The following is a 25,499-nucleotide window of genomic DNA, read 5'->3' as shown; positions in this document are numbered from 1 at the left end:
ATATATATATATATACTGTGTGTATATATATATATATATATATATATATTGTAGGTGTAAATATTACTTTTATTTTTTATTTAAGAGAAAATGAAACATAATCAGATAAGAAGACGTGAAATAGATTATGATATATATATATATATATATATATATATATATATATATATATATATATATATATATATATATATATATATATATATATATATTGCGGTAATAAATTGGATATACTTTTACTCCTTTCTACGCCTTCTGAACAAATATAAAGTAAATAAATAAAAAGGTAGATTAATAGATAGGTAGGTTGATAAAAAGATAGGTAGGTAGATAAATAGAATCACATGACTATAAGAACATATGGATGACTCCCTCCCTCCTCTATCTCCATCCCTCTTACCTTATCCCCTCCCCCCTCCATCCCCTTTCCTCCCATCCTATCCCTCCCCCTCCTTCTTCTACATCTTCCCCCTCTCACGCCCTCTCCCTTTACTACCCTTCCCACTTCCTCTCCCTTTACTACCCTTCCCACTTCCTCTCCTTTCCCTCTCACCCTCCCTCCACCTTTTCACCCCTAACCTCTACCCCCCCCATATAACCTTCACACCCTCCCCTCCTACACCACTGCACACTCCACTGAATCCAGAACTACACAATCAACGTTAATAATGGTCGTTGTCTCGTCGTGTGGAGTTGTTGCTAAGAGAGAGAGAGAGAGAGAGAGAGAGAGAGAGACCTGTCAAATTACATACCAAAGTGGGAGAGGGAAGGGAAAGGAGGAACGAAGAAGTAGGAGGAGGAAGAGGAAAGGAAGGTATTGTACATACTGTATATTCATGATCTCAAGGGTCGCGGGAACTTCCATACTCGAACACGTTTGGTTAGGTTAGGTTAGCATTCAGGTAGAAATAAACTGGACACCAAATCTTTAGGTAATTCAAAGTTATAATTCTCTGGTAATTGAGTTTCGACAGAATAATTCGGTCAATGTAAATTACAACGCGTACTGTTCAGTTCGGGAGGTGTACCATATCATGTTTCCACACAGACCTTGCTTGCTTCACGCACCACCCTGTACTGTTTGTGAGTCACGCTACTATGTGACGCTAGTTGGTCAACACCCACAAGAAAAATAACCCAGTTGATTCATTACACAATTATGGTTGATGACATCTATATTTACTTTTTAAGAATACGCAAATTTAAGACGTTAATTATCAAAGCGTAGTGATAAAATAATAATAATAATAATAATAATAATAATAATAATAATAATAATAATAATAATAATAATAATAATGATAATAATAAGTTATATGTGTATAATAATGATTATTAAGCTGTGATGTTAAATTATACTAATGAAAGTTATCACGTTAACTCGCTAGCAACAGTTGATATATATTTGGCCGACTGTTTTTATATACATTTTTGTCACCAAGGCCAAGTCTGGGAGTGTAATTATGAATAAGAAAGAGTAAATAAACTCAGCAATAAAACTAATGATAATAAATGATAATAATAACGAAAACTGCTGGCGATAATTATGATGATGACTATAACACCTTCATGACAAAAACAGCCCCATATATGTAACACGAACACAATAATTATACTGTTGACAGCTTTAACCCTGCAGCCGAGCGTGTGCTGTCTCGGGTCTAGTGGTCGTATCCTTACACCTAACTATTATATCTATTTACCAAAAGAAGTAGATATATTTAAAGACTGAAATGTTTTTTTTTTCCTCCGAGGTGAAGAACTAAGTCAAGGTGATCTTTTTTTTTTTCTACCTACAGTACAATAAATCGACGCTACGTTCCACTGCACCACACGACTTTCACAGACAAGGTCGGTGATGTAGTGATACAGTACTTTATATACAATGAAAGGAAATGTATGTTAGTTAAGTTAAAAAATAATACAATGCTTTACAATAGTTAAATATAATGTTGGTCTTATCGCTACACTGCTCCGATATCATACGTTGTGAGATATCGGTATTTGAACCTTATCTCCACATTGCTCCGATATCGTGAGATTTACGATTTCGGGTGCCAGAGGATATCGTTACGGTATTGGAAATCACAAAACTTACACCTAACTTCAGCTGCCAAAATGATAGCGTTCCGATATTTAAAATTAACCACACCTCATACTATTCAAGTCTTTTTTTGCCTGATTTATAAAGCTAACGTACAGGATTTACATCAAATATCACAATTACACCGGGCTTCTACTTTAGTTAGGGGGATGTTCATTTAGCTGACAGAAAAGTTAATGATGATGGGAGTTTAAAACACACACTCACTCACACACACACACACACACACACACACACACACACACACACACACACACACACACACACAGAGAGAGAGAGAGAGAGAGAGAGAGAGAGAGAGAGAGAGAGAGAGAGAGAGAGAGTGTGAGGTAGGTTAACCATACAACTGGAAGCCAGCCAACACAACATGTATCCAACCATACGTATACCACACGGCCTTGGTCACTGGTCACTGTTCAGGGTAACTTTTCACAAAGGATTTTCGCTTCACGTTGACAATCACGCTTAATTGTAAACAGATCATCTTATTCTCTTTTTCTCAACAATAACACCTGGTATCAGTTTGTTTCTCTGACTCAAGGGATGTGACAAACCTAGTTGTAGTGTTAAAATTGTCACCACTGTCAAAATTTTTCTTGTGTGTGAATGATTCTAGCGACATCTGGCACCTACACCAAGCCCACAGCATTTATTATGGTGAGAGAGCAGTGAGTTTCCAGCAGTGATCGCTTGGTATCGCTAAGGTAGAGGGAGTGCACGTTACTCACATATAACAAGAGCTGTTTTTTTTCTTCATAAGGTAAGAATTATTGCTGGTTAAGTAAATATGCCATTTACGAGGAAAATTAAATTGTACGAGCCTTCCACGAATATATTTTTTACTTTTACTTTTTCTTGAAACACAAAATAACTATATTTAGATACCTCGACATCGAAAGTATTTAAGCATCGTCCACTAAGTCTTAATTACCTTGTGCTCGATGAGGTTCTCTTTTACCTTGTGCTCGATGAGGTTCTCTTTTACCTTGTGCTAGATGAGGTTCTCTTTTACCTTGTGCTAGATGAGGTTCTCTTGGTAACCCCCCTTTAAATTGTATCCTTAACTTTGCCACCATTTGGGAAAAATCTGCTCTAAATAAATAATAATTCTCGTATTTCTTTACGTTGTGATTAGCCGCAGGTCATCGGATACCGCCCTTGGGTGTACAGTAGTTAATAAAAAAAGACAACATTCAAACATTCATCACTTAACAAAATTTTGTACTACATTAAGCAGTCACCCTTCTTCTAAAATTTTATATTTTTCATTGTTAAATTATGCAACTGCTTCATTGGCCAGTGTTTGATGATGTCACACGTGTCTTTGAACACGTCAACATGTAAACAAAAAGCGATGCAGCGAGCCACATTTCAACACTGAAGCATCATCATATTCCGTGTTGAGAAAACTTCACGAACGCAAACGACTGCTAAATCATTTTCTTTTCTATTTCATTTCATTTTTTATTGCAAGCAAGACTACTCATAACATAACGATCCCATGGTAATTTTCGCTTGGGTAGGAGAGATTTTATCAGATCGTCTTGCTTGAAAAAAGTAAACATTGCTACATTTCGGTGAGGAAAAACCCAAGTTACAGATTTTTACAATTATCTAGGCTGGGATTTCCCGAATTCGGATATGTTACGGATACTAATACGGCTATTAACCGTATTAATGGTATCCCAATTTGAAGACTGGGTGTAACTTCACTCTACGCGGACACGGATAAGTTTATTTAAGTTAACCCTTCTTTTAGATCATAATGAATTGATATATTAAAAGTACCTCAAACAGTGACTGACCTAAAGTTGAAAGATTTAAGTATATGCCAGGATCTTCCAGTCAAGGGAGCATACGAAGCATCTAGCTCTCTCCTTCCGCACCCATGTTTCTTTGCTGTTTATTTTGCATACAACGTCAGCAAGGACCTGTCTGGAGGGTATCTTAGAGCCAACTAACCAGTGAGAGTAGGCAAGTGTTTGGGAGTACTATACGTTGGTGTTCGTCCTGGGAATAATGAGTTACTAACGCACATGAACTCTCACCGCGTAAACGCACCTTAACTCTCACCGCGTAAACGCACCTTAACTCTCACAGCGTAAAGGCACCTTAACTCTCACCACGTAAACGCACCTTAACTCTCACAGCGTAAACGCACCTTAACTCTCACCACATAAACGCACCTTAACTCTCACAGCGTAAACGCACCTTAACTCTCACCGCGTAAAGGCACCTTAACTCTCACCGCGTAAACGCACCTTAACTCTCACCGCGTAAAGGCACCTTAACTCTCACGCACCTTAACTCTCACCGCGTAAACGCACCTTAACTCTCACCGCGTAAACGCACCTTAACTCTCACCGCGTAAACGCACCTTAACTCTCACCACGTAAACGCACCTTAACTCTCACCACGTAAAAGCGCCTCAACTCTTACTGTTTAAACGCGTCCCAAAACTTCAACTTACGAGGCTTTGGGAATCTGGATGTTGGAGATTATCTTGGTTGATGCAGCATTTTGAAACGCACGAACGCTTGTGACGCACTTGGTGAAGAAAGTCGTGTTTTCTTTAAAGCTTTACATATTAAACTTTCCTTCCATACAAATAGTTTCTTACCATAAATTTTCCCCTAGTTTCTGCTACATCTGTGTCATAGTGTTCTTGCTTTTTATTAAGGAAAATTATAAAATGTTCTGTTTGTTTTCGAGAATATTATGACATATTTTAAAGAACAATTAATGATTAGTTAACACATATATTTGTATCTTGTTCTCTTTACTTATTGTTCAACTAGTGCCTCAAAGCAGATTAAAGATATTATTACTATTTGTATTTCTATTTTTATTCCTAGAAACAACATGAAATACCAGTTAAGTGTAATGGTGGTGACATGGGCGGTGGCTAGTGCCGCTGTCCCGCACGTCTGTAAGTATCACACATCACACATCACTTTAAACTCCCTGAAATAAACATTAGTACTTAGAAGGTTATAAAAGATTCTCTATGTGTAACAAAAATTATCATACAACGAAAAAGTATTGTACTGTAAAGGCAAAGTAGGTTATTGTATAAAAACGTAACTATAATCATGGAAGTATATAAATGAATGAAATAGAATCATCAGCATAATGTTATAATATAGTCTTATGTACTAAGAATGTGTTTTATTTACAGATGAAGGAAATGACGACCATACTGAGCCTATTATGGTAAGTCAGGGCGTCACGTATCTTTCTTAGTTTTAATTGTTGATGACTAGTAATTACTTGTTGAAGCGCAGTGATATAACTTTGCGGCGTGCCTAAAGCATATTGGTATCCTTACATACATACATACATACATTCATACATACATAATTAACACACTTCAGACAACAATATTAAATACATAACTGCACCTATTAGTGTACAATACAAACATGTTCCTAAGGTTACAATAACACGGATACATCTTTGTTTGTTTTTTCACAGGAATTTATGACGTTAACTGTTTGCAAAGTCAGCTAGAAGTGACACCAGGCTCGAAAAAGTAACAATTTGTCTTATATAACTAAATGTCACGTTGTTATTTACACGTACAGCTAGGAGGAGGTTCTGGTGTAAGGTGGTGGCGGTATATGGCATGGTGACGCCGCTGACAGTGAGTTGTTCATTGCATTGGTTCAGGGTCGCTGGGGTTTTTCCCATTGTCTAACCCACGTCAGCCTCATAACAAGAGACTGGTAGCGAGATAAATTACCCACCCAGGGATGGTAGATCATCCGGTTAAAAGTGGATCAACTCTGACAAAAATCACAAGAAATAATAGTTATCCCGAGAAATGACTCCGTTTTTCTCGGTAGTCGTAGATATATTAGTAACTTATTGACTTCCTAGGCTGACTAACAATGTTTTTCTGAGTGAGTCTTTTTCGTTAACAGCTTCTCATAAATAAACGCTGTCGGATATTAGTAAGTTTTTCTGGGTAATGCGTTTTAGGGCTGTTGATGTTGCCGACCATCTGAGGGAATTACTGGCTGGAAATATTGATATGATTGTGTTTATTACTTACTAAAATAATAACTGAAAGACATTAGTTCAGTATTATCGCATAACAAATTAAAATAATAACTTGATTCCTTATATTATAATTAACTCCATCTGTTGCTTAGACGAGGAACTACAGTGATTCAATTCAATGTCTCAACACTACAAGACAACAAAGGGACCTGTGTATACACAATAGTCTTATATATTTCCATCTTCTTTCTCAAGGTGACATCGTGAACACTGTTTAAACACCAAGACGCACATTGATGGCTGATGGTAAAGTAATTGTTTGGAACTTAAAACAGAATGTTGTTTAATCCACACACACTCATGCTGGTTTGAGTGTTTGGGTTGAGAAAGTTACGGCTTCGGCGACTTTAGTTAACTGTGAGAATTAACTGGAGAAATGTTCTACACACAGACATGTACACACACATGTACACATCACATTACAAATATTATTAGGTTTACATGTCTTTTTTTATATTCTATATTTCTTGCAAATGGCCTGAGGCAAAAAAAAAAATCGCACTACTGCATCTCAAGTCGTGGGTGACTGCATTCAAGGCGACAAGTGATGACACCTCAAACTGTGATTTTTTCCGTCTGTGTCGTGAGAGTTGATTCAAGTATTCCTAAGATCACGCCTTTCCTTTTAGCAACCTCAGTTACTATCACGAAAACCTCATCATCGGAGAAACTAAACCGCTTTTTCTTTGCACCTTGACCCTCCGTATCTTCTCACGTGTGACTTTGTTTAGGTTTCATCAGCTGGGTAACTTGTGATTGGTTAATATTCCTCCAGAGTGTTTTATTCCGGACACGGTGATTGGTCTACTGAGGAATCAACACAAATACACCAACGCTCTCTGGCGTCAAGTTACTGAACTAAACGTAACTTGCGGTAGCTGTATGAACTTTTATTGAATAATCCATGACCAAGTTCGTACGAGTTCCATATCTTTTGGATATATGGACAAAATTGCTGTCACCATAACTGTCGTGTTAGTGAATCCGGGTCCAGGTCCATAGTTAAGACCCCCACTAACACCAGGTGAGAAACAAGAACTCTCACCAACACCCTGTGTGTGAGCTGGGTAGACTTACCAGGACCAGACGATGTATGTGAAATCTGTGCGTGTTGTAACCAGCAGTTTACAATACCAGCTCCCTTATATCCACTGATAATACTTCCTGACCCATTGTTAACTTGTGTGTTCACTCCGGGATTCTTCTCCTTATGTAACTTATCATCTCTGTTTATTGTATATTTTAAACCTTTTGTTTGTCATGTTCTTCCATAAAACCTCAATTTATTAACATCCACACAAATAAACATATTAACAATCAATACCATTTTTCTCTTCTCTTCTCTCAAGTCCCATTCACGTTTTACCTACTACCTCTTGTCTGCGCGACTGTCCAATTAAGCCCCACTACCTGTTCTTTCTGCATGACTGTCCACCCAAGCCCCACTACCTGTTCTTACTGCATGATTATTCACCCAGTCCCCTCTACCTGTTCCATCCAAGCCTATTTACCTGTTCTCTTTATTTTCTCAGTCAATTTCTCTATTACACTCAATCATATTCTCTATATCTCTCCTCTTGCCCTTTATCTCTCTCCCTTTCTTTTTAATTATCCACTAATTCCCTTCCTATATCCAATATCTCTCTCCATTTCCCCACGTACCTAATTATCTTTTATATCTCCAATTATCTCTCTCTCTCTCTCTCTCTCTCTCTCTCTCTCTCTCTCTCTTAAATATATACCGTGTCTTCCCATAGTTCGTGCCAGAGTTACCGTGTGCTAAGGAGGGCGGTCTGTGTGGACTGGCTTCAGCGTGTCCCCCAGATTTCCGTCACCCTGAAGAAGGCTTATGTCCAGCCCAGAAAGACTTGGGGGCTGAATGTTGTTTTACCGGTAAGTGTCCAACTGTGTGCTGGACAGAATAATCAGCGGACATAATTGCATGGAACTTTTGTTGTTATTAGGACATAATTCCAAAGGTGTTATTTCCCCCTAATTATTTCTTATTGGACTAAATGATTGTCAATTGTACTTAGTAATGGTCAAAAGCATACCAAAAAGATTTCCACTGGACAATTTGCAATCGGACAAAATTCTACCAGTTTGTCTTCCACTGGACAAAAATTCTACCAGTTTGTCTTCCACTGGACAAAAATTCTACCAGTTTGTCTTCCACTGGACAAAAATTCGACCATTTTGTCTTCCACTGGACAAAAATTCTACCAGTTTGTCTTCCACTGGACAAAAATTCGACCATTTTGTCTTCCACTGGACAAAAATTCGACCATTTTGTCTTCCACTGGACAAAAATTCTACCAGTTTGTCTTCCACTGGACAAAATCTCATCATTTGAAGTTTACTAAAGTTAATAAGGTTTACTCAAGTGTTATTACCATTATTAAGTTTAATTACGCTAGTTTAGGTTTGGTTCTGATTAGATTAAATTAAGCTAAGTTAGGTTTGATTTAGTAAGGCCCTGTTAATTTAACATCGGATTGGATATATTAAGTTTGGTTAGGTTAGGATTATTTTGCTTAAGTTTCGTTAGATTGTTCTAGGTTAGGTTAGGTTAGGTTAGGTTAGGTTTAATGGAGTTAGGATAGGGTAGATTTAATTGGAATAGGTTAGTCTTCATGGATTTAATTAGCTTTAGTTAAAATAGGTAAGTTTTAGTCTGATTAGGTTAAAAGGGGTAAGGCTAGGTTATGGTACGTTAGGTTAGACAAGGATAAATCTGGTTAGGTTAGGTTAGGTTAGGTTAGGTTAGGGAGTGCCTTATCTTACACTCACCTATCATGACGTTACTTGTTATGTTGCAATTGCCTGGGTGAAATAACTGTTGTTTTCTCTCTCTCTCTCTCTCTCTCTCTCTCACACACACATATATATGAGCTTAGCTTTCTCTTCCACCCACAGTGCCAGACAACATAGTGAGGTGCAAGGAGCGAGGAGGGGAGTGTGTGGAAACCAAGTTATGCGGACGAGCCCCCAGGGACGCCCAGGGCCAGTGTTCTCAGGGCCAAGTCTGCTGCATCTTTGTAAACTAACTAACTCCTGACAGTCTCTACGTTCCAAGGGTCGTTCAGGGCTCATGGTCAATTGGTCCCTTTGTCTTTAGAACATTGTGCCCCAAGAGTCATTCAGGACAAGGCCTGGTACTACAGTCGGGGTCAAAAGTTATCCCCGCCCAAAATGAAGCAGCATCGACCCCAGAGATGAAACAGTCAGGGTAAGTCAGTTCGGAGACTCATTCCCGTGACTCAGTTTGAACACAGGAAGCGAACTTTCTTGTTTGGTGACTGAAATCTATTCCCAGAGAGACCAAACGCCCCAGCGTCTTCGGGGTCAAGTTCATCCGACTCTTCCTACTTTAACTGAAGAAGTAAACGCCTCGATGGATATTAAGGGTCAGTTTTGCTGTATTTTCCTGCACCCTAGAGGAAACCTAAGGTCCAGGGTCTAGTTTACCGCATCTCCCTGTTTTAACCCTTAGAAAATTAAATACCCCAAGGGACATTTAGGGAAACTGCATCTTCAGGGTTAGGTCTGTTGTGTCCTTCCCATTTAACCCTTATATTTGTACCCTCTGAGGCACCACCACCACGAAATCTTTCCTTGTGATGACAGATTCTATCACACCTGACGTAATGTGGTTGCTTGTGTCATCAACCACAACAGGCGGATTTCTTCAACTCTGGTCACCTGTTATATCAGATAGACCCGACCACATTTACTGAATGCTGTTCTCCTACCAATGAAAGCTTCTTGTACTGTATATGAAAAGGACAAAAAAGTTTCATTGTCTTCTTATTTATCTTAGAGTTAAGTGTGACTAATGTTTTATATTATTTTATTTAACAGTAAATAAACGGTAACAAAGTCTTATCTTTTAATATCTTTGTGTTATCCACTACGAACCCTGACTGATGACGTAACGGTTCACTCCTGCTGACAAAACAAGCGAGTGATATTTTAAGGCTGCTTGAAATCCTGACAAGTTATCAGATACAATGTGGATACAACACACTGTATACTAAGCCTCTGCTGCATTCGACATTACTGAAGTTTTCAATAAGGTTTAGCAATTATGGCATCCAACTCTTCTTGTCACTCTTTCATCCTTGCTCTCCCTAATTAAACAATCTTTTAGTCCTCCGCCTCTTCCTTTCTCACCAACCACCACCTGCAGTACACTCCTGTTGAGGGTTCACTCTCGGGTTACTTTCTCATCAGTGCTGGAGTGCCTTGTATTGAGGCGCGTTGACACCAGGCTTGATACAGCATTATAAGGGTGGCCATGGTGAAACATCCATTACGAAACAACCTGGTAAAGGACTCCCTTCATGGTTTTATGCCGGGACGCTCCTGCTTAATACAATTACTAAAGGTGCTGGATGTTTGTTTCATAAATGACATGCCAGAAGCTATACATTCATCCATACAAACACAGTATTTGAGGACGATACCAAATTATTCAGGGAAATTAAGAACCAAATGGACTGTGAAGAACTACAGAAAGATCTCCGTCAGCTTCAAGAGTGGTCGAAGAAATGGCTGTAAGAATTAAATGCCACGAAGTATAAGAGGATGCACTTGGGTCGTACCAACAGTAAGGTGGCGTATCACATGTCCCATCTGGACTAAGAAACTGCATTAATAGACGCCGTCTATGAAAAGGACCTGGGTGTGTATGTTGATAATGAACTGAAGTTTTTGGGTCATTATGAGGTGAACCAAGCAACTAAACTTGTAGGTCTTGTAAGAAGGTCGTAACAATCTTCAAGGGTGAGGTGCTTCCCGGTCTGGAGTACTGTCTGGTCCCCGAGATATGCTAGAGACTTTTTTTTTTTATAGGTATTAAGACTACTTTGGCACAAGTCACTGATCCACATCGGGGCCTGGGGCGAAAATGTAGTAATAATAATAATGATAAAGAACCATAAATAAATTTAAAAAAAAATAAAAAATATAACAAGAGTGCAAAATGATATATGTATGTTGTGTTGCCAAAATAAAAAATAATTGAGACTGCAATTGTGTGTAAATGAGGCAAAAAGTCAGAGCAGCAACCTGGGACTTGGTCACAATTTTTGTGATGCCATATGGCAGTAGAGTCTACCATTAGACAACACATTATGCTTCCAATATCTTCCCAGGTGACTGAAAATGTCCAGAGGAGGGCCACCAGATTGGTGCCTGCACTACGGCACCTCGGTTCCCCAGAGACTGAAACGCCTGCATCTGTCTAGCTTACACTATAGACGGGCAAGGGGTGACCTAAATGAAGTTATAAACATCTCAGAGAACAACCGCTCAGTCGAATGTTCATACCTGTAGCTGGCGGATGTCGGGCCTCACTAAGGGTCACAGTTCAAGGTTGAAGACGCCACAAGTTCGGAAAATTGTCAGGGCAAACTCCTTACATTCAGTGGCACCAACTCACAAACTCTCTCTCACACACACACAGGGTAACACCTTTACCTGTATCAACAATATACTCTCTTGGTGTGATAGTAACTGTATATGTTAAATTAGTGCCGGTATTATTGGCTACAGTCTCAACAGAGTATAAATTGTACAGGGTATTCGGATTGGAAAACAAAGAATCTAGATGAGAGTGAACAATATGAATAGAAATAGAATAGCAAGATTTGTGGAAAAAAAAACGTAATATTTCAATAGTAATTAATGAATACTGAATATGAATAATACACAAGTAAATACTACATTTTCCTTATCTACAAAAACTATTAATATTTGTGAAAAAAATATTTATTTCTAAACATTCCTGACTCACGTCACTTCCTCACCTCCATGTACCAACTGGCGACTTATGGTAACTCTAAGACACAAAGTCAAACACTGATTGGAAAATACGGTTACACACCTCGCCCAGGGACCATAATAACCACCAGTGTTGATGATGTGGTCCCGTGGGGTGTTATTTTCCCGCCACGCCGCGACACCAATAATGTAAACACACTTAAAGACCACAACGTTGTCATCACGCTCTAAGAAATGTATACCCGACTCACCATGAATCTGGAGTCCCATAGATTTGCGTAACAAACACGGATTTATATAGACATTTCTATTGTAAATTCGACGATTTATTTTTTTTTATCTGTTTTTGTGTTGTAAATAAAGCGATACATTTAGATAAGTTCTCATATAACGTTTAGAGAATACAGGGCGTAAGTGAATCAGATATATACGTTCTTACATCACAATGATAACGTTTGTGAATCCGTTATTGTGTCGTAAGTTAAGTGAGTCTGGTAGATACAGTATTCGCACCAGCTACAAGGTAAAAAATTCAAAGCACGGACACTTGGATATCCGGTTCAGCAACGCACTCGCTTTCTCCAGCTGTCATGAGGCAAGATGACCGTACCTGGCTAATGACGGTGTAGTGGCGATGGGTAATGGTGACAGTGTGGTGGTGACAGGGTTGTGGTGACGGGTAATGGGGACGGGGAGGAAGGAGGGTGGTGACGGAGGGGGTGGATGGAGTGACGGAGGGGGTGGAGGGGTGACGGAGGGGTGGAGGGGTGACGGAGGGGGTGGAGGGGTGTTCGTGGTATATTATTTTCCTAGAGGTCATCTGCTTGAGCTCCTTTATGTAGTCTCTCTCTCTCTCTCTCTCTCTCTCTCTCTCTCTCTCTCTTTCAAACATCTTTCTCTCTCTTTCAAACATCTTTCTCAATTCAAAAGATGTTACAGAATACAGGAGCTGAGAAACAGGAAAGAAAGGCAGCGACAGGCAGATAGACAGAGTAAATAAATTAAATTATGATTGTTCCATAATTATAACACCACCACCAAAACTAGTACTACTACTACTACTACTGCTACTACTACTACTACTACTACTACTAATAATAATAATAATAATAATAGTAATAATAATAATAATAATAATAATAATAATAATAATAATAATAATAATAATAATAAATTTTTCCTTGCATTAGGAGGTCTTGTTTACGAGTGTGACGTCATATTCATTACAGGATTCCAGAGTCCATCGGTGTGACGTCACGGTTCTGGATTCTACGGCCGTGACGTCAGACTCCTGAGCTCCGGGTTCTACAGTGGTGATGTCAGATTTCGTGGTTCTACCGTTGTGACGTCACGGTTCTGAGAGAGTTCTCATTGGTGGCGCCGGAAGTACCCAGATGAGTGACGTCATTTCAGGGGAAGACGCAACACAGTTTGAAGAAAATTAATTTATTTCAGTCACGAGACAAGAAGAGGAAATACCCCAATATGTTCAGGGCTTTTTGTGACTATCTATCAATCAATCTATCTGTCTATTCATCTATCGTGTTATCACTAATTATCTATCGTCCTCCTTCAATCTATCTTTATCTTTATGTCACAATCTTTCTATTGATTTATCGGCACTCTCTCTCTCTCTCTCTCTCTTGCGTTCTTTCGTCATCAATTATTATTATTATTATTATTATTATTATTATTATTATTATTATTATTATTATTATTATTATTATTATTATTATTATTATAGCAAAGCACGCTGGAGAGATATCGTCCAAGGATAGAATTCTACTGAACAAATTTTAATTGGACAAAATTCTACTTGACATAAGCATACTGGACAAAACTCTTTGGACAAAAATGAAAAGGATAATCTAAACACCATCTGTGAGGGAATTATTACACCACGTCAAGCACCTCATAACACCATCTTTGAGGGAACTCTTACACCTCGTGATGCCCCTCATAACACCACCTGTGAGGGAATTACTACACCACGTCAAGCCCCTCATAACACCATCTGTGAGGGAATTACTACACCACGTCAAGCCCCTCATAACACCACCTGTGAGGGAATTACTACACCACGTCAAGCACCTCATAACACCACCTGTGAGGGAATTCACATTACACCACGTCAAGCACCCTAAGCAACACCTGTGAGGAACTATTACACCTCGTGATGCCCCTCATAACACCATCTGTGAGGGAATTACTACATCACCAAGCACCTCATAACACCACCTGTGAGGGAATTACTACACCACGTCAAGCCCCTCATAACACCACCTGTGAGAGAATTACTCCACCACATCAGGCCCCTCATAACACCACCTGTGAGGGAATTACTCCACCACATCAGGCCCCTCATAACTGTGAGGGAATTACCATCTGTGAGGGGCACCTCATAACACCACCTCTGAGGGAATTACTACACCACGTCAAGCCCCTCATAACACCACCTGTGAGGGAATTACTACACCACGTCAAGCACCTCATAACACCACCTGTGAGGAACTATTACACCTCATGCCCTCATGACACCACCTGTGAGGAATTACTACATCACCAAGCACCTCATAACACCACCTGTGAGGGAATTACTACACCACGTCAAGCCCCTCACCACCTGTGAGAATTACTACACCACGTCAAGCACCTCATAACACCACCTGTGAGGGAACTATTACACCTCGTGATGCCCCTCATAACACCACCTGTGAGGGAATTACTCCACCACATCAGGCCCCCTCATATCACCATCTGTGAGGGAATTACTACATCACCAAGCCCCTCATAACACCACCTGTGAGGGAATTACTACATCACAAAGCACCTCATAACACCACTTGTGAGGGAATTACTCCACCACATCAGGCCCCTCATAACACCATCTGTGAGGGAATTACTACATCAGGTGATGCCCCTCATAACACCATCTGTGAGGGAGTTACTACACTACGTGTCTGCTGTTCAACACCTCAGCTCACATTATCTACGTGTGTAAACATTAATCTGTATGTTCACTGTATGTTCCTTCACCTTTCTCTAATGAAGGCTTTTGTTAAACCACCAATGTATGTAACAATTCATTTATGTTCAATGTATATTTTCAGCCCTCGGGCTGCAGAACTTTTTCAATAAACCGTTTATTATTATTATTATTATTATTATTATTATTATTATTACATTTGTATTAAATAACCTCAACCAAGTTTGGTTAACCTAATGGATTATTTTACCCAGTTAGATGTTATCCCGGGAGATTTCGTCCAATTGAGTTGTTTTTAGGTGAATATTGTCCAATTGGTTGTTATTTAGGGGAATTTTATCCAATGGGTCGTATTTAGGGAAATTTTATCCAGTGGATTATTGCTTAGGGAAATTTTATCCAATGAGTTGTTTTATAGTGAGATCTTGTCCAATGGTCTATTAGATAACGTTTTGTACAATGGTATTATGTCCACCCACCAACCAACGTAATACCCAACCAGAACCTCTTGATTGACTCTTGTACAAATCTTTCCTCAAGCGGAACCTGTATCAAGACCTACTGTGTGTTTACTGTCAAAACACCCTAATCACCTATATCTATCTATCTATCTATCTATCTATCTATCTTTCTATCTTTCTACAATCTATCTAACTATCTATATATCTATCCGTCAGGAGTTGATGGTCTCTGTATTCATTTATCTATTTACGTGAAATTCAATTGCTTAATGACGTCACTACCTCTTGCATCAGGGAAAAAAATTCTGGCAAAAAAAAAATATCAAGTTTTAAATTGTGGAAGATTTTTATGTTTATTTATTTTATTTTATTTTTTTTAAGATTAGGTTAGGTTAGGTTAGGTTAGGTTAGGGTGGTTAATCTTAAGGTGATATAAGCTGGGGACTAATCTTAAGGTGATATAAGCTGGGGACTAATCTTAAGGTGATATAAGCTGGGGACTAATCTTAAGGTGATATAAGCTGGGGATTAATCTTAAGGTGATATAAGCTGGGGACTAATCTTAAGGTGATATAAGCTGGGGACTAATCTTAAGGTGATATAAGCTGGGGGTGATATAAGCTGGGGATTAATCTTGGGTGATATAAGCTGGGGATAAAAATCTTTGGTGAAGTATAAGCTGAGACTAATCTTAAGGTGATATAAGCTGGGGACTAATCTGGGTGATATAAGCTGGGGACTAATCTTAGGTGATAAGCTGAGGATTAATCTTAAGGTGATATAAGCTGAGGATTAACCTTGGGTGATATAAGCTGAGAGTTAATCTTAAGGTGATATAAGCTGAGGACTAATCTTAAGGTGATATAAGCTGGGGACTAATCTTAGAACGATGCCAGCTGGGATTAATCTTAAGTGCAATATAAGCTGGGGATTAATCTTGGTGATATAAGCTACAGGGACTAATCTTAATTGTTATAAGCTGGGGACTAATCTTAAGGTGATATAAGCTGAGGACTAATCCTTAAGGTGATATAAGCTGGGGACTAATCTTAAGGTGATATAAGCTGAAGTTAATCTTAATGTGATATAAGCTGGAATCAATCTTAAGGTGATATAAGCCAGAGAGGAGTAATCTTGGAGTGATATAAGCTGAGGACTAATCTTGGGTGATATAAGCTGGGGACCTCTTAAGGTGATATATTTGAAGTTAATCTTGGGTGATATAAGCTGAGGGACTAATCTAGGTATTTGGCTGGGGACTAATCTTCTTAAGGTGATATAAACTGAGTTAATCTTAGGTGATATAAACAGGGATTAATCTTAAGGTGATATAAGCCGGGGATTAATCTTAAGGTGATATAAGCTGATTGTCTTAAAATTGATAAGCTGGGGATTAATCTTAAAGTGATAAGCTGGGGATTAATCTTTAGATTATAAGCTGGGGATTAATCTTAAGGTGATATAAGCTGGGGACTAATCTTAAGGTGATATAAGCTGGGGATTAATCTTAAGGTGATATAAGCTGGGGATTAATCTTAAGGTGATATAAGCTGGGGACTAATCTTAAGGTGATATAAGCTGGGGATTAATCTTAAGGTGATATAAGCTGGGGATTAATCTTAAGGTGATCATTTGTTTATTGAAGGCTAAAATATTTTGGTACAGTATAGTTAAATCTCGATGCTATATTGGTCGTCGTCTTGGTGTGGTCGTTGTCTTGGTGTGGTCGTCGTCTTGGTGTGATCGTAGTCTTGGTGTGGTCGTCGTCTTGGTGTGGTCGTAGTCTTGGTGTGGTCGTAGTCTTGGTGTGGTCGTCGTCTTGGTGTGGTCGTAGTCTTGGTGTGGTCGTCATAAGTGAGCAAGAGATGCCTTCTGATATAACCCATGACGGAATAGCACAAAATAGCGAAGTTTTGAAAATCGGAGGCCAGAGGAAGTGTTATTCCAAGCATTTCAACGTAAAATCCTATTATGACACCGTCGAGTAGCGTAGTGTGTAAGCGTTATGTAAGACGCGGATGACCCTTTGTGAAAATATGTAGTGAAATGAGGTGTGGCTTCCCCCTGTGCCCCGCCTTCCCTTTGCCCCGCCTCGCCTTTGCTCCGCCTCACCTTGGCTATACCAACTGTTTGATGTAGGGGCCGAACTCATCACGCCACAAGTATACTTTCCCCGAATTACTCCAATAGCGCGGGTATTAATACTCTGCCAGCTGCCGAGCTCCTCAGTCAGTCATAAGCCACCGGTACCTGAAAGCACAGCGCTTGACCCTGTGGAGACAGAGGACCTAGTACAGCTACAGATACAAAAAAGCTTTGTCATCATACGTCACCGAAAGCTGAACTGAAGTATCGACAACGGAGAAAAGGCACTTTGCCGTTATTGAATATTACTGGAAACTAAACAGGCCACTGCAGGAGACAGAAAGTGTCATCACCCACAAAGACTGACAGCTGCATCGAAGCTTTAATATCAATCTGAGGCAACAAACTTTCAGCGTCGTCGGTTGGATGCAGATGGAAACAGGGGCAGTGAGAAGGACCTTATGTATCCTGGTGGTAGCGTGCGTTACCCGCCTCACTGTCGCGCAGCTACAACTTCCTAACGTGATCATCGGTGAGCCTAATGATGTGAGTTGTAACCTCTTTTTTACACGCTGGGTTGGACCTTGTGATCGAGAGGAGCTTTCTGGTGATATGAGTAGTTTTATTAACTTTGTTTTTTTTTTATAAATAAACATAACAGCTCTGTGTAATGCAAAATACTAATAGCCATCCCTGCATTAATTTTTAATTCACTTCAATTCATATTTGTAAGGTATTGTATCCATAATGGCCTGCCCAGGAAATTTGTAGGGTTATTCTTCCATAGGCAAACGTTTTCTTTAACGACAATAACGACTTGCCCCCAACAATATTTCATCCCCAACAAAGGTATTCTATACTGTGATGTTTAAAGTTAAAGAAATGTGGCGAATATCTTCTTCGGATAATATAATGTCAACTAAAGCTCTGTGAATATATTATACAGCCAACTAGCGACCTGCTAGCTCCGCCACTCTCCCAGAAGGAGATACAAGCAGCTGAAAACTCGAAACCCAAAAATGATGAATCAGCCAGACTCCATGACCCAACCACTACTTCAGGCTTTTACCAAGGTGACATCGTCCTGCCCTCCGAGGATCACCTCTATCAGATAATACAGGTATAAGACCGAGATTCTTGATTCCATATTTGGATTTTTCGATTATTGTGATGCCTAAGTAGACCTACGTCATCAGAGTATGTGTAAACCCTTCAATCTCCGTCCTAACAAACCCAGTCTCAAACCGCGTAACTCTTACTCTGTGAAAGTAGGAAGTTCCCTTTAACTGAAGGTCATTGTCGTTCACTTTCTTCATTTCTTACGCTTTTCGCATATTAAATTCCCTTCCCGTCTCCCATGCGTCCACTCACCTACAGCTTAATATTACAACTCTTTCAATGTCGGGCATACACGCACCTGGTACAGCGGGTTCTCACTAAGACAAGTACAAAGTGTGATAAAGAACTACGGTAAATTAGACGAATTAAGACACTAAGCATTGTACACAACTAAACACAGAAAGTCAGAGAAAATTCATTACAGTATGTATAGTACAGTATATTAGTGAAAAGATTTAGTTCCGGTGATTTAGGTTTGGTATATCAGGATAGGGAGGTCAAGGACTATAAACAGTATTTATGCGTGGGTAGGACTACGACAGGCTAGGGTAACTCAGAGTACCCGTAAGTTAGTATCTAATAACAATAACAGGTAGAAATAGATACCAATGTAAAGAATAAGCTAGTGTTACAGTATATTGTTATGGATAGATTTGGTTAGAAAAGGCTCGGTTACCATGCTCACACTATGATATTTTAAATTAGTATTTGTCGTAACTTGATTCCAAAAATTCATAATAGCGATAATGTTAGTAGATAGTATTAGCTCATTCTTTTCTAAATGAAATAGAAACCATATAAACATGAATAAACTTCCATTTTTACTAAAGTTCTGTAAATCTGCGCTCCACCACCAGGAGTCAACAGACGCCCAGGCCAGCGCTGTCAACAACTTGCAGCTGAAGTGGACTCATGGCGTCGTGCCCTACGTAATTTCCGCCTCATTCTGTAAGTGTTCTGGTATCGATGACGTGAATGTATTTAAAGATTGAATATTCATTAAGGAAATTCCAAAACGAATAACCTTACATTAATATGTTGTAAGATGATAAGGAATGCAGGTTAGTATTTTTAACTAAGGATATTTCGATATTTATGCCATTATTTCCCAAACGGATAAGATTCTCAATGGCTTGTTTATGAATATTAAACTGTTACTAAATGTCTCGGTTGATTATATGACTAAGATCCTGTGGTCAAAATGCCATCAATAGGGTAACTAGATGTGGGTTTTTTCCAATTAGTTAAAAACTACAATTTCTGTACGAATCCTTGTCCAGAATCCATGTCCATATTTTTTTCCGTGTTGGTTTCTCAGTAACCAATTGTATTCTCTAGCATTATGACGTTTTCTGTTGTCTAAAAAAAGTTTTCTTCTGGATGTCCACAGCGAACTGGGAGAGAGAGGTGATAGCTGGGGCCGTGGCGGAGCTGCACAAACGGACCTGTGTACGGTTCATCCCGCGAGCATCCCACCACCACCACTACATCCACATCCTCAGCGGCCGGGGGTGAGTCTTCCCTTCCTCCTGGATAGTTTTCCATGATTAGTGCTCTTTACTATACAGTTCGGCACTCTATATATTTTATTCATTAGTAATACATCTACATCCACTACTACTACGATTTCTACTCCTGTTGCTATAATTACTGTTCATGCTGGTCATTAATATTTTTTTCTGTTAAATCTGCAACAACATGATCTGTAAACAACGTTGAAAATCCGTGAATTTGTTAATTATGGATTTGGGACTTTTCCTTGAAGGTGTTCCAGCTCGGTGGGACGGAAGGGAGGCGTGCAGGTGGTGTCTCTGGGTGTAGGCTGCGGGGACCACAACACTGTCCTGCACGAGTTCCTGCACGCCCTGGGTTTCTGGCACGAACATGCACGTCCTGACCGTGACCTGTACGTGGATGTTAACTGGAACAACATCCTGCCTAGTGAGAAGTTCAACTTTCATAAGGTGAGTCGTTAAAGGTCTTCGTGGCGTCGCTAGATAAATGTACTGAGGTTTGGTTTTATGATTTACAGTATCTTGGTTGTTCCCGATACATTAACGCGGTCTAAGAACTTCCTATGTTTTGAATTGTCTGGTTTCATTAGTTTTCAAATAAAAAATCCGTCCCATTAAATAAAAACTAAAAAAAATTACAGAAAATTCCCTGGTGTAGCGTCGGAGCTCAATATAACCATCAACCAATCACCTTCTCGGGATAATAACGGATGCTTAGAGGGCGGAGCTTAATCCATAGATCAATTATATTATCATTTGTTCACGTTGGATGACCTCGTTGTTATACCCACACAGAAGTCCAGCTGGGCGACGAGCGACCTGGATCTGGCATATGACTTCTCCTCCGTCATGCACTACCACCCCCACGCCTTCGCCCTCAACCCCGCCCTGCCCACCCTTATCCCACGAGTACCCGGGGTCATCTTCAGTCACCACCAAGGCCTCTCTCAGGTGAGTTGTAAGGTCTTCTCTCGTGGATTAGTAATATTATTACTATTAACTTATTGTTATTATTGTTGTTATTGTTGTTAGTTATTATTATTATTATTATCACACAGACAGACATTGAGCGCGTCAATCGCCTGTATCAGTGTGAACGTGTCCAGCCCCTACCAACAACTACATCAACACCGGCCCCCACGCCCGCTCCCAAGCCCGCTCCCACTCCTAAGCCAAGGCCTCAGGAATGCGTCGACAACCACAAGTTGTGTTGGAACTGGGCCCAGAAGGGCAGGTGTACCAGCAGCGCCTTCGTCTCTACCACCTGCAAGAAATCTTGCGGGACTTGCCCTGGTGAGTCACGTCTCTGAGCTAAACCGGAGTTAAATTTTCAAACAATCGTACGACTCATTTTTTTCTCTAAATTCTACATTCAATATTCATGAAGTTTATTTTCTATCCTATCGTGTTACTGATAATTAGAGTAACATATTTATAGTATATATACGTAGTTAGCAAACACTAATGGCAGTAACAGCGAAAGTCATGTTACAAATAGGCTACGATAGTGGAGGGTATCAGTGACGTCACTCTTTGTTTACATCACGTCATCTCTTATAATTTATTATTGTTGAGACAAATGTAAATACTAACCTCGTTACGCGTTTAAAGACCTTAATTGCTGAAGTGCCGTAATACGTTATAACATTAACGATATTTGTACTGATGAGATATGGCAGCCCTTCATCAATGCTGTAACCTTTGTTAATATGATCACCTGTGCTACTGTATGATCCATTACCGTTGTGACCTGTGTTGCAACCTCTGTGACCTTTGTTATGACCTCTTTTTATTTCATGTTCTGCAGGGCGGGTGGTGTGTGTGGACAAACACAAGGACTGTGGGTGGTGGGCGGGCCGCGGCGAGTGTGTCAAACGCCCCGACTACATGAGCAGCAGATGCCGCTTCTCTTGTGGTTTCTGCAGCGCCTAGAGGTACCAGCGCTTCACAACCCACCCTAGAGTATCAGAACCCACCCCAGTGTACCAGGACCCACCCCAGCGCATCAGAACCCACCCCAGTGCACCACCCACCCCAACCCACTCACCCAGTGCATCAGAACCACCCTAGAGTATCAGAACCCACCCCAGTGTACCAGGACCCACCCCAGCGCATCAGAACCCACCCAAAAGCATTAGAACTCACCCAAGTGCATTAGAACCCACCCCAGCGCACCAGTACCCAACCAAGTGCATCAGAACCCACCCCAGTACACCAGAACCCACCCCAGTGCATCAGAACCCACCTCCATATCAAAGCTAATACTTCTGGCCCACTTTATTGAATTCCATTGTGAACCCACCACCACTAGCCCACCTGACCCACCACTTCCCCACCTGAGAGTTGATTGAAATGGTTATCCCTGTAATTTCTACCTAATAGTTTATATAGCTCTAAGTATATCCACCAAGTACAGTACAAGTAATTCAACAGTGCCATTAATGTCTATAAAAAAACACTATAGCAAATTAAATGACATTCTAATATAACCATTATGTACAATTAATTTTATAGCAAGTTTTATATTCTAATATATCCTCATTTTATAACTAATTTCGTATTAACGTATATAATTAGAGTTAACTTGTTCCACAAAAGATTCCTGTTTATTGTTACATTTACTGTAATATTTGTCAGTATAATTGGCAGTGTATTGTTAAGTAGTTGGTAGTATGTCTTAGTTATTAATTTATTGTATAATTTATTTTGTATCGTGTAGTGATATGGTATAACTATTTATTATATATGGCAGCAGCTTTGGGACTAATTATAATACCGTCAGTTATAGTGTACTACAAGCCTAAACAATATTTATAATAAAACTGAATAAATTATCGCATTTCTCATCTTTCCTAAGTTATTAATACCCCACTAGATCCAAGAGTGTACTTTTAATAGTCCACAATAATAAACCTTGACAACACAAAGCTTGGAATAAGCAGGATAGGAGACTCTCACTTCATCTCAAAGACAACCTGGCGACGTATGCCCAGTTCTCGCCCCCGTAGACATTTATAAAGCATTGATTGACCCTGTACGTTTGGCTGTCTATTTATGTATCGAGGTTAACACATGGACTAGATACAGTACATCTCTACTTGACAAATCATATGAGAAGGACAAATTGGTTAAAGCACAAGAGTCCTCTCCTTGCCACGTCTATGTTCGTATAGGCCACACAAGGCGCTGATTGATTCAAAGATTGGTCCAGCTGATGTTCGACCAGTCAATACAACTGCTTCGAGGATGTGAGGCGTTCGAAGCAGTAGAAAGCAGACGTAATCAACACAAAAGATACATGAATATAAATTATGAGATGTAGTTTTGTTATGGTACGTCAGGAAAAGTTAAGTTTGGTTTAATCATGATAATATTTGATTACATTTAGCTATATTAGGTTAAGGTAATCTTTGTTATATTATATTAAATTATGATGATAGGTTAGGTTAATTAGTTGAGACGTCTGCTTTTAAATAGCACAAGTAGTAAACTATTAAATATAAAAGCTACTTGCCATCTTTGAAGTAATTATCGTTTGTACCAGTCAAGCCGCGAGAAAATTTCTTCAAGTAAAATAATTAATTCATCATGACTTCATTATTATGTTCTACTTGAAACCTTTAATGTTATTAATGAACAAATTCATATTTTCCGTTAAATACCAACATGTACAGCATTGTTATTATTATTATTAAATTCCACACAACTCTGCCTCTCAAACCGAAATTTAGATGTTGTATTCTTAATCTTCTTACGTTTCCAAATTTCACCTTAAAATATCAACAAAGGATAAATATACAAACTTCTTTTATTCGAAACATTTATATTAGTTTTAAGTTAACAAATATTAGTTGTATGAGTGAGTACAGAAACAAGTGGAGAGTCCCGGGCTCTGGGGGGACCAGGCGGGGGGGTAACAATGCCGTGGACACGTACAGCGAGGATACGGCTGTCTGCTGGACCTGCTGGGGGCTGTCAACACCGGCTGGACACTGATGCAGTATGTCAACATTCCGAGTGACAGTCAGGACAAAACTCTCCTGTATTGTTGGGTGTTATTTAATCACCGTATGGCTGTACCTTCAAATAAAACAATATAGGTTCTGTAATTGGCTGTATCTCATTATATACTTCTGTAATACTGTATCATCATGAGCTTGATTTCGAAGCTAAGACTCGTTATGCTGAATGTCAGAAGCCAACTGAAAACAGAGTAACTCCTTCACTAGCAGGAGTGAACGTGGGGTAGGAGGGCGGACTATACGACCAGCACAAGGTCCTGTAGACAGCCCAGATAATGATAACACTACACAACTGATCCAAATAAAGCTATTTTTGTACGAGGCTTTTGTAAGTGGATAAATTTATTCCTAGATGATGTATTAATTTTAAATAACAGGGAATCCCGTTATCTCTCGGTGTAGTTGAGGTCTTATAAATATAACAATCAGTACTTTAAACAAAGATATGACTAATTGAATATAAAACTTACTAAAAAAATACATATTATTTGACAATGTTTAAGGCAAAAAATCCCTGCTGGCCCAGACCGCTGTGTCCTCGCCTCCGTGTTGGCGCATGCGCTCCACCATCATGGCGATCGTCCTGTCATGGCGTAATAACACAAAATTCCACACAAATTCTGAAGAAAATGAGCTGAAGCCTACACAACTTTTGCCTTCCTGAAGCTCATATCACCGAGTATCTTTTACCGGAACGTCTAATCTTTGAGGAGTTAAACTGTCCGAGTATCTGCTTTTGTTTTGTGTTACACGAACGCTGCTCCAATAACAGTATTAAATAACTCAAGGACTGTTTATTTAAGTCTTCAGAAATAACACTTAGCATGGGTGATGAAGATGAATTTGACACAACTATAAAACATAACAATATTTAGTTACGTTACTCGGTGATAGTCAACAGTTGCAAAAATATTTCAGAAGTCAAGAGAGAAGCAAACACAAGCGATTATAAAATAAGTATTCAAATAAATAAATAAATAAATAAATAAATGAGTAGGTGAATATATAAAATGATAACATGAATAAATACATTAGTAAACATTAAAATGAAGATGGAGATATGTTAGTAAACTTAATAGTGAATGATGAAAAACAGTTACGTAAATACAGACTAATTATTAAGACCTGAAAATTGGCAACCCTCCTCTCGTGTCCACTACAGTTCTAAGCTTCAGTGGAGGGGAAATATTTCACGGTCTTTCATTATTTACGATGATGTGATGAGTGTGTAGGTATTAAAGGAGGCAGGTGATTGGACAGCTAGAGAAAAGAAACCCAACCCAATTCTACGAGACAGCTTTTGATTAACTGAACGTCCGACACGACTCCAATAGGCCTCATCTGATTGATTAAAAGAAGACT

At 39.3% G+C, this 25,499-nt stretch overlaps 3 protein-coding genes across 3 annotated transcripts in view; 2 read left to right on the top strand and 1 right to left on the bottom strand.

Moving 5' to 3' along the window:
• Nucleotides 1-702: 702 nt before the first annotated feature.
• The window catches only part of LOC121867003, a 104,894-nt gene continuing 80,097 nt past the window's right edge, over nucleotides 703-25,499 (bottom strand). Inside the window, exon 8 of the transcript XR_006089074.1 lies at nucleotides 703-736. The gene's annotated coding sequence lies outside the window, so the exon portion shown is untranslated. The remainder of the gene's footprint in view (nucleotides 737-25,499) is intronic.
• Nucleotides 2,769-10,046, top strand: LOC121867018 (U-scoloptoxin(19)-Tl1a-like). The gene is made up of 5 exons (XM_042366767.1): nucleotides 2,769-2,864; nucleotides 4,960-5,033; nucleotides 5,283-5,317; nucleotides 7,924-8,059; nucleotides 9,083-10,046. The coding sequence occupies exons 2-5, from the start codon at nucleotides 4,967-4,969 to the stop codon at nucleotides 9,211-9,213; spliced, it is 369 nt and encodes a 122-aa protein (XP_042222701.1). The 5' UTR covers nucleotides 2,769-2,864; nucleotides 4,960-4,966; the 3' UTR covers nucleotides 9,214-10,046.
• Nucleotides 20,965-22,047, top strand: LOC121870133 (zinc metalloproteinase nas-14-like). The gene is made up of 3 exons (XM_042371911.1): nucleotides 20,965-21,066; nucleotides 21,174-21,408; nucleotides 21,923-22,047. The coding sequence occupies exons 1-3, from the start codon at nucleotides 20,965-20,967 to the stop codon at nucleotides 22,045-22,047; spliced, it is 462 nt and encodes a 153-aa protein (XP_042227845.1).

This window comes from Homarus americanus, unplaced genomic scaffold, assembly GCF_018991925.1.
Source record: "Homarus americanus isolate GMGI-L3 unplaced genomic scaffold, GMGI_Hamer_2.0 scaffold32583, whole genome shotgun sequence".
NCBI classification, from domain to species: domain Eukaryota; kingdom Metazoa; phylum Arthropoda; class Malacostraca; order Decapoda; family Nephropidae; genus Homarus; species Homarus americanus.
The sequence above is the reverse complement of the archived record's forward strand: the minus strand, read 5'-3'. Positions and strand labels throughout refer to the sequence as shown.